We start from the raw sequence: 10000 nt of genomic DNA, 5'->3' as shown, positions 1-10000 counted from the left end.
AAGCAGCCACTGGGATATTTCATCCATTCATTTTCATGCCTCTCTTTCCTCTCTCTCTCCCTGCCTTCCCCTCTTTCTCTGGTTTTCGGCCCACGTTTCATCTGTCTTACTTTAACTCCCCTTCCCTGATCTCTCATCTCTCTCATTCTCTTCCTCAGTCACTCACAGTTCTCTTTGGTAATATGACTCTTTTATTCCTTCTCTCTCTAACACACACACACACACACACACACGCACGCGCACGCGCACACGCACGCGCACGCGCACACGCACACACACACGCACACACACACACACACACAATAGTCTTTTGGAAGTACAACTCTTTTATTTTCTCTATTTCCCTGTACACACAAACATACATCAACACTCAATGGCCACACACACTTCTCCTTTGGAAATATACCCCTGTATTCTCTGTCTGTGTCTCTCTCTCTCTCTCTCTCTCTCTCTCTCTCTCTCTCTCTCTCTCACTCTCCATGGTGATTAATGGAGTAAGGCTATGGAGCACAGGGCAGCTTGTAGCCACCAGACAGCCTCTGTCCCAGAGTGTACCAGGAAAGAGAGAGAGGGAGAGAGAGAATGGGATGGAGAGAGAGGGGGGGGGGGGGTGAGAGAGAGAGAGAGAGTGGAGCGTAGGAGAACGAGGGGAGCTCAGCTGAAAGCCGCGGACTTAATTCTATGCATCATTAAGCAGTCTCACTCAATGCAACATCCCCTATACATCATCCACGCTCTGTAAACACAACGATGACATTACATTAGCGGCTGCAAATGAATTTTCTTTTTAGAGGGAAATTGAGAATACACTCTCTCTTTCACACACAACCAGACACACACACGCACGCGCACATGCACACACAGACAGACACACACGTACACACACACACACACACACAAAAGCTTGCAATACTCAGAAACAGCCCATTAAAAAGGGCTTCTCTTTCTTCTCTTTCTTCTCTTATTTCTCTGTTTGTCCAAGAATGGTACTGTAAGGTACTTAGGTCTCCAAGTGAAGTCTAGAACAGCAATAACCTGTGTGTGTGTGTGTGTGTGAGTCAAAGGAGATACATCTTACACATTCAGAAAATAATATCTAAAGCGCAGAATGATCTTCCTCTTAAATTGTTATTACATGAGTAGACATAAAAATTACTTATCTTGTGTATGTCTGTGTGTGATTGTGTCTGTGCTTACATAACAGCAGGTGCATATGAATATCCAAACTAAATTTGTTTTCTCATGAACCGGCATCTGTGAGCTATAGGCAAATTGAATTTGTAAACTAAAAGGCAGTGACCACTGCCAGGCCACACTGAGTATTGGTGTAGTGCATAGAAACTCACTGTTTGTCAATACTCCATCATTTGCTTGTCTTTGTGTTTTTTTTTTTGCTTTTAACAGGTAAACAGTGTGTTGCCCTTTAAACAGTCTTTTTATTTGCTGATCTTGATGGTATATTACCATTATTATTTTTTGCTAATTTTATTGAACTTTTCTGTCTTTTGATTCCCTCTGCAACTTGCCTTGTGAAAGTAGACTATGAAAATTTGCTTTATAAATGCTATTGATTGATTGATAATCTTTCATGTGTGCTTCTGTTGTTCTTCGAATGTCCCAATCCCATTTCTTAGTCGTAGGAATCTGTGAATCGTGACACATGCTTCAGAATCTGTTCAGCCATGGCAAAACTTCAGTGGCATAAATTGCCCAGCTAATCAAATGAATAATTATATGTTTTTATTGCACACACTATTTCTTTTTTTTTCCACTGGTGCACCCAACTTCTGAAGTCTACAAAATCCATTAGGGCCATGCAATACATCATCTCATCTGGCCATACGTACATATCTGAGCTGGTTTGAGAATATTGAATCTGTTACAGTAAAGTAACCCGCTGGATTGAGTGAAATGTAAAAAAATCCATCGCTTTCATGCATCTGTAAGGAGCTGTCAATGTGAGGCAGGATGACTGATGGCCGTGGGTCCCCTCTCTCGGAGAAGGGTGATAAAAAGTCAAATTATGACTTGTGGGAAAGACGTGGGACGGACAGACAGAGAGGGAGGGAAAATCGAAAGGAGATCTGGCTGGGAACGAGGGCAATCATTCAATGAAGCAATGATGGAAAGTGTTATATCCCTCCCCAGCTAGTCTCACCTCCCTTGTGGCAAGGGGGCAGTCTGGGGTCGGGGGGGTCGTCAGAAGGGTCAAGAACATGCCCTTTGACCTTTCCGCAGCTGAGCCTAGCCCATAACTTCTTAGGGGGCTCCCTTCATTCCTGCAGTGTGTCCCGATTTCTGGAGAGCCTTCACATTCCCCTAACTGAGGCAAACACTGGTGGTTTCCCCCTGTGTGTCGGGATTTCTCATCTGTGCATGATGCCAGCGCTCACAGGTTCCTTACAGGAAATCTGCTGAGAATAAATTGATGAGGCAAGGCAGTGGCTTTAAAAGCAGTGCGTCTGGCCTGACAATGAGTTCCAAGGTGATCATTTAAGATCAAAAGGGTGTTGGAACAGAGACAGTAAGTCCCACAATTAAAGTAACAGCAACTTCTTGCTTCTGTAGCCATAGGTATGTATGGTAGTGTGTCACAGCTGTGTAACGTCTGCGGCGACCAAGACCTTCCCTTTGTGTTTTGACGTGTGTTCTCCCTTCATCTTCACTCAAACTGCCATTCTGATTGTAATGACCGATACCATTCATGTTCTCCTAAAGAATCCACTTCGGGGATTATCACACTGTAAAACATGTCCTTGCCGACCCTCACTACTCTCAAATAAACCCACACAGACATTGCTGACTCACCTGAGAGGCCGACTTCATTTTCATTCTAAATACGTGTCATAAGGAGCCTGCGCTCAGGCAATCTGAGTCCACAGTTAGAATGTTCAAAAAGCGTTTCAAAGTCAGAAATTTTTTACGAGCACAATCGCACTTTTTCAATAGAGAAATATCTGCGGTTCACTGCTGGTCATTATGAGCCCGTGAAATTCAAAAGGACGTATTTAAAAGAGACAGCAAGGTGATATTGTGTATGGAGCTTAACTGGTACACTTGCGAAAAGCTTGAAACTTTATTTAAAGTTATCTTGGGCTCTGTGAGAGGCTTGTGTGCTGAGGTTAAGAGGCTGGGAAAGTTGGGAACTTTATTTCAAAGTTGTCTCAACAGACTTATTGATACCCATCATCACAAGACTCTGATATTCTTGTCATCTGGAACAAGTTGCCGCAAGATTGATGATAGAATTCAGTTTTTGGCTGTAACACACATTTACCTACCAGACTGTATCCGGACTATAACCCTGGGACTCAAATGTTCTTGATACATTAGCAATGCCAGCAAGTGGCATTATTGTAAGAGTAGGACTTGACTATATTTCCCTTCATCTGAGAAGTACACCTGTGTCCTCACTTTAAAGGGCTCCTATGGTAATTTCTCTGAAGAACATAAAACCAGGGGAAGTGTGCTGTTTTGTTGGGTGGATCTGCCCTTCATTCAACAGTCTTGTGAGGGAAGTCCACTGGGTGTGCATCAAAACCTTTCCCTGGATTTAAATTCCCAGTTCCTTAAGTGCTACTTATTATGATATTTACACTTGCATTGCTTACAAAACTCTGGTTTTCTTCAAAAATGAATGCATTATCATTAATTATTTAACCCACAGACATGCATACATACATACTACATATAACATACATCTAAAATATATATTTATGTATTTATATATCTGTATAATATTATATTATATATTATATAAATCTCTGTACAGTTTCATTGATGGCTTTGTAAAAACCCTATATGTTATTTAGAAACTGAGCCTCGCCAGTCACTCCCTGCTCTGCCTGTCTCAATGGCCCTCTCTCTGAACCCCATCCTGTGTTGTGTTTGACCTCAGGCCAGGCATGGTGAGGGGGTGGGGGTGGGGGTGCGGGTGGGGGCGTCCACCCTACCGGAGAGCCTGCTGCCTGCTGCCCCCCACTTTACGGCCCGCCTTGATCACAGCCCCCACCCCCACCCCCCCCCCCCCCCCCCCCCCGCCAAGTCCGAGGCGTCCCAGCGAGCCCTGGCAGGGCCGTAAAGCAGTAGCGAGAGGAATGCCCCCCTCATTCGTTTGGGTTATCATTCGCAGCTCTGGCGCTTTGATCAACAGCCACAGCCCCCCCCCCCCTCCGAGAGAGGCGCAAGCTGTCCCGGAACCCTGACGCAAGGCTTCATTCCGTACACAGCTTCTCTTTGGTTCTGGTATTATTGTACATGTGAGCACTGGAATGTGTTAGGTCTGGACCTGGAGTACTTTGGTGTACTGTTACACTGTACTTGTACGTGTGTTGTGTGGATCCATATGTTTGAGTCGGTCACTATGTCATTATATTTCAATGGCTTGGTGGATAGAGCAGTCAGAAATAGGTTTATAGGACTCATTTAGTAGGGTCTGATACACACACACACACACACACACACACACAGACATATACTTTTACTCACCATTCTGAAGGCTTTCAAAAGGGAAAGAGCATGCAATGTTTTGAATGAATCAGGGTAGCCAACTCTTTCTCTGCCTTCTTGCCAGCATTTTTGCATTCCCACAGTATGGGAGGCTCAAGTCCTGGGCTGAGATGCCAGGAAAGTCTGAGGGTTTATGGCCTACTGTGAGCCTGGCTGTCCTGGCATTCATACAGAGAGCAATGAGGGCTGATTGCTTAGAGAGTAGAGTAGAGAAAGCAGTTTAAAAAAATTCCTTTTTGTGTAATTCCTACCCTGTCAAACAGCTTTATAGTTGCTTGCGTCCTTTCAATTTGCAATCTTATTAACAATTCCTTCTTCAAGATGAAAACCATAAGCTCTGATGACTCCTATCCATGGTAATTGAGTGCTGTTTATTTGCATCATTACATTCCAGGGATCAAATGTTAATGATGAAGCGATATGAGGACAGTGACCAGCGTCTGGTGGGGGGGGGGGGGGGGTTTATTGCCAGTCTTACACCGCAGGCCCCTGTACTCTCTCCTCTTATCACAGCTGAGATCATTACGACAGACAGCGAGAGCACAGCGGTCAAAGGGATGGGAATATGCTGGCAAACTGCGAGAGGCCTCAGCAGAGTCAATGGCCCAACGTGAGTTTTTTAAACAATGCACTCTGTCACTCATTGAAAATCTAATTCTCACGTGTGTCTGATAACTGAAAACATTGTGACTTAAGTCATTCAACCAGTTCTCAACATGTGATATAAAAGCAATGTGTCTTACCTGTATATAAGGTGTCTGAGCTGATGAAGGCCTGTGTGCTGCAAAGCTGGTTTACCATATAAACTAATCAGATCAACCGAGCATGACTTTCTCTTTTCTGATTGGTCGCCTGGGGGCCTTCTCCCTGATGTCTCTGGATGTGGGTTCTTTTCGTTGTCCACCTTAGATTTTGAACTGATGTTTTCACAAAGGTCCCATCCCCACCTCCCCCCTTGTACATGAAACACTCCCATGAGAACAGCATGGTGAGGCACTTGGAGCCATGTCTCCTGGATGGGCTTCTATTAGTGTTTGGAATAGAGCAGTTATTTGCCCCAGAACTCTGTCCATTCGCTAGAGTGCAAAGCAATCGTGCATAGGATTGTCCTTCAGCAACCCAACGCTCATTATCAAAGCATCCCTGTCACTGCTGTTCCTGCATTTACATGGCTGTCTGAAAGATCTCAGAGCTCAGGAATCATAAATGCACTCTACCATCTGTCAAACGCTTTACTCCAAAAGCACATTTCATGTAAGCCTAAAATTTCAAGCTCATTCCTCCTCTGTTCCACCAAGCAGAGAGTAAAGCCTACCTGTTCCCCCGATTTCTCAGATCTCAGCATCCAGGTTATGGGAGTCCTCTCTTAGGTTCTCTGCTGAAAGTGGAGTGTCACCTTGAGGTCAGGCCCAGTGCTTACAAAGTCATTTTCATCCAGATGGATCAAAGGGTTCTTGGTTATTAAGGGCTCCCCCTCCCACCCTCCTTCCCCAGGCTAATATCAGGGACTCTGGGCACCAGTGAATATTGTAAGTCAAGGCCAGAGGAGGTTTGTTTTATCATTGCAAAGCACTCGGGTCATGTTGGTATGAAGAGGGCTATATAAATGCAAATTGTATTGGGGATCTATTAGAGTCTTGGAAAAGGACTATATGTAAATGTCCTATAAGAACACAGTGAAGCATTCAGCCTCACTAGAACAATATAGGCTTGGGAAAAAGACAGAGGGACAAAAAAAAACTCCAATTGCTTTGTGGTAAATCACAGCGAACAAGGTGAAAACTCCAGTAATTGAATAGTTGTAGTATTCAAAGTGATTTATTGTATATGTAAGAGAGGTATGTGTGAGGGACTGCTGCACTCTAAAATTACAGGTTCAATTCACTGTTTTGAGTGCACTGAATTGTGGGAATGATTGCGGGAGATGATCCGATTTTGGCTCTAGGGTGTGACTACGAAGACGGAAAGAAAGCGGGCGGCTGTGTCCTTATCGTTTCCACGGCGAAAAAAACAGCTTTACTGCAGTGCAGTGCAATAAAGCCAGCCAGCTTAACCCAAACAAAGAGGCAATGAGGTGTCTCTGTTTGTTCCCTTGCGAGCCAGAGCACTGAATTAAACATCACTTTCAAATACTTTCCTTCTTTAATCTGTTTATCCCCAATAAACACCTGGAGAACCTCAGTCAGTCCAACACACCCACAATTTATTGTTTATGATGAAAACGCACCATGTTGTGAAGTGACTGAGCTTTGGGTTGTGTAAAAAAATAGTGAGGAAACAGTGCCCTCTAGTGAACAGATTATGTAAACATCTTCCAGTGCTCCACCAAAATGCTGCTACTACAGCAGAGATGGCAGGCTTCCAAAACTTCCCAAACCCATGACTCATTTGACGAGTGAATATTATCCCATGTAACTCATTTCTCCTCATTCCTGCAGGTGCCTTTCTACTTTGTACACCTCCTGCATCCAGCATTTGAAGGTGCCAAACTCACCCTGTAAACCTGACGTATCAGACCCCAAGCACTGATCCTGGATTAACATAAATTTTTTGTTTGGCATCATGGTTAGTTAGAATTAGTGCTATGTGAGCTGATCCCAGGTTGGGTGTTGGGGGCCAAAAGCAGGATGTGTGTTAGGATGGATTCTTAACGGTAGATTAGATGGTAATCTGTGGAAGATTTCATTCACAGCTCTTCCTCTGACCCCTTACTATACCACAGACGTACACACTGCATCATGGGATTTTTTCCCCTTGTAAAAGAACATTTCAAAGGACAAGTAACATCATCTTAATTCAGCTGTTTATTCATTACAAAACCTGTCAGATTCTAAACATCTTCATCAGTAACTTAAAACAGCCCGTTATAAAAAGGACACAAGCAAAACAAAGAGATATTACATTCCGTTGCAGCCAGAAAGGGGGGCAGAGGTTTTGTCTGAATAGCATTTGAACTGAAACATTGGGATTACGGTGGCCGTGTCAGCTGCCACCTTGTGGAATCAAGCAAGCATCAGACGTGAACAGCTGATTACGACACATGACTGTGACTTAACTGCAGCTGTAACCCGTTGAGACTGATTACACCAGTGGTTCCTAAATTCCCCATTGTATATCATTATCCAGGTCAGTGTTTTAAATACACCTAACATATGGCTGTAAAGGCAAGTACCTTTTATTATGAATGAGGTGGACAGGCTGAAGCCACAATGTATGCTGATTACATGCAAAAGGATTTAAATTACAGCACACTTTCAGTGCTATTGCGAACCTTAAATTTACTCATAAGAACAGTTCTAAAACAATCAAAAGACGAAATGAATTAATGAATAAAGTACCGAATAAAATCTCTCATTAAACAATAAACCACAAGTAAGACTCAGAGACATCCCGAATGCAGGAGGGGTGTTGGTGCTGAAGTCTGGGAACCACTGCACTCTAGAGAGCAAACGTTTCTTGGGATTCTGACCCAGCCTCTGACCCCAGCAATGACATACACTAATGACATGACAAGAAGACAAGGGCTGCAGTCCATTTAAGAAAAATAAATACTATTCTCTCCTTTTGTTTTCTGTCTTGTTGTACGGTTGCAGAGCGTACAGTGGAATTGTCGAAGAGTGAGCTCCTATTCAGCTGGTGCCTCTAGTTATTTCTTCCTTGTGGCTATGTTCTTGCACACCCATGTCATGCCATCCTACGCCAAGTTAGGAAGAGACTTTGGTTAGTAGCTCAGCAAATACCACGTGTGAGTTAGTGAACAAGTGATTGAGTGTGAGTATGTGTGTAAGTGTGTGTGACCATGAGACCATGAGTGAGATTTTGAGTGGGTGAGTGTGTGATCGAATGAGTGAGTGTGTGGGTAAGTGTGCATGAGCAGATAAGTGTGTGAGAGAGTGAGTGAGTGTGCAGGTAAGTGGGCATGAATAAGATGCGAGCAGGCAAGTGTGTGAGTGGATCAGTGTGTGTGTGTGAGCGTGCAGGTGTGCGCGTGCGTACAGCGGACAGTACCTGCACTCCCTCCGAGGTGACGGCGGAGCAGGCCTGAATCTGCCACAGTCTGTCCCTGATGATGTGCAGGTTGAGCCCCTCGGCGATCTCGGCGGCCGGCGCCGCCGTCATCAGGTCTTGCTTGTTGGCGAACACCAGAACTGGCACCCCGCTTAGCTTCTCCTCCTCCAGCAGCTCAGCCAGCTCCTGCAGGAGAGAGGGAGCGAGGGAGAGAGGGAGAGACAGAAAGACAGAGATGGAGAGGGGGGCACGCAAACAGAGGGAGACAGATCAAGGTTCAAAGGACACCCAGGTTAGACCAATGAATTCAATTTAATCAAAACACTGGAGTGGCACACTACATCAGTCATTCAAAGCATGTAATAAAGACCTAATGTTAACCTAAGTGTATGTCTGACATGTGGACAAAAGCCAGAGAAAATGAGCAGGTGAACGTTATTATTTTGTATGCAGGCCCCCCACTCATTTCTGCTGCTGCTCTGGTCTCACCTGTCCAGTCTCCTCAAAGCGCTTCCTGTCCGCACTGTCAATCACATAGATCTGTCAGGGAAAGGGCGGAGACAGCAGTCAGAGAAGAGAAAACTACCAAAACACAAGGAATGGCAGAACACTCTAGAACAGTGATCTTCATACCCAGACACAAAACTCGGCTCAATATGTATAAGGAGCCATGGACAGAGCTGATAGTCCTCAGCATCTCAGACACTGACAAGGCAAAACTAACACATAACACTTTGTAACACAGTTTTGGCTTTCCTTTCAATCATGCGATGTCCCCATAATTCCACTGCTACATTTTTGTCCTTTTTTCGTGTATGATTTTACAGGATACAGGAATACAGTAGTCAGTAATGTATGTCGTGGGGTTTACACCAGAGGGGTATAAATGTCTCTAGAATGAGCTCCACAGTACAGTCATTCTGAGGGCTTACAGTACTGCTTCTCTGTGTCTCTTGTACACTACCTCCAGTATGGTGTTACCTCCATGGGGTATAATGTATAAAGCACAGTATCTCCAGTACGATGTCTACACTATGGGAGATACAGTATTGTGCAGTGGGCTCTTCACTGCGCAGACTCACCAGCACGTCTGTGTTCTCAAAGTAGTTCCTCCAGTAGGGCCGGATCTTCCTCTGGCCCCCGATGTCCCACACGTTGAGCTTGAAGCCCTGGGACTGCACACTCTTTATGTTGAAGCCCTACAGAGTCACAGCAGAAGCAGGGCAGGGGCTGACAGTCTGCTGTGTGTTTGTGTGGTTTCTGTGGGTGGGCTGTGTTTGTGTATGTGTGTGTACACAGAGCATATGGTGTGTGTGTGTGTGTGTGTATGCGTGTGTGTATATGAGTACAGAACCTGTGTAGGTGTGTGTGTATATGAGCGTGGGAACAGTACCTGTTTAGATGTGTGTATGGGTGTAACAACAGTACCTATATCTATGTGTATATGTGGTTGTGTGTGTGAGTGTGTGTATGCATGTGTATA

The 10000-nt window shown here is 44.6% G+C and overlaps 1 protein-coding gene across 1 annotated transcript in view; it reads right to left on the bottom strand.

Moving 5' to 3' along the window:
* Nucleotides 1-7356: 7356 nt before the first annotated feature.
* Nucleotides 7357-10000, bottom strand: part of LOC118777784 (ADP-ribosylation factor-like protein 3) — an 8462-nt gene continuing 5818 nt past the window's right edge. Inside the window, exons 3-6 of the mRNA XM_036528943.1 lie at nt 9600-9716; nt 9007-9057; nt 8518-8703; nt 7357-8203 (exon numbers count right to left, since the gene is read on the bottom strand). Of these exons, the coding sequence (XP_036384836.1) occupies nt 8156-8203; nt 8518-8703; nt 9007-9057; nt 9600-9716 (402 nt within the window). The 3' untranslated portion in view covers nt 7357-8155. The remainder of the gene's footprint in view (nt 8204-8517; nt 8704-9006; nt 9058-9599; nt 9717-10000) is intronic.

This window comes from Megalops cyprinoides, chromosome 5 (genome assembly GCF_013368585.1).
Source record: "Megalops cyprinoides isolate fMegCyp1 chromosome 5, fMegCyp1.pri, whole genome shotgun sequence".
Taxonomy (NCBI): Eukaryota; Metazoa; Chordata; class Actinopteri; order Elopiformes; family Megalopidae; genus Megalops; species Megalops cyprinoides.
Note: the sequence above shows the minus strand (reverse complement) of the source record. Positions and strands in the feature narration are given on the sequence as shown.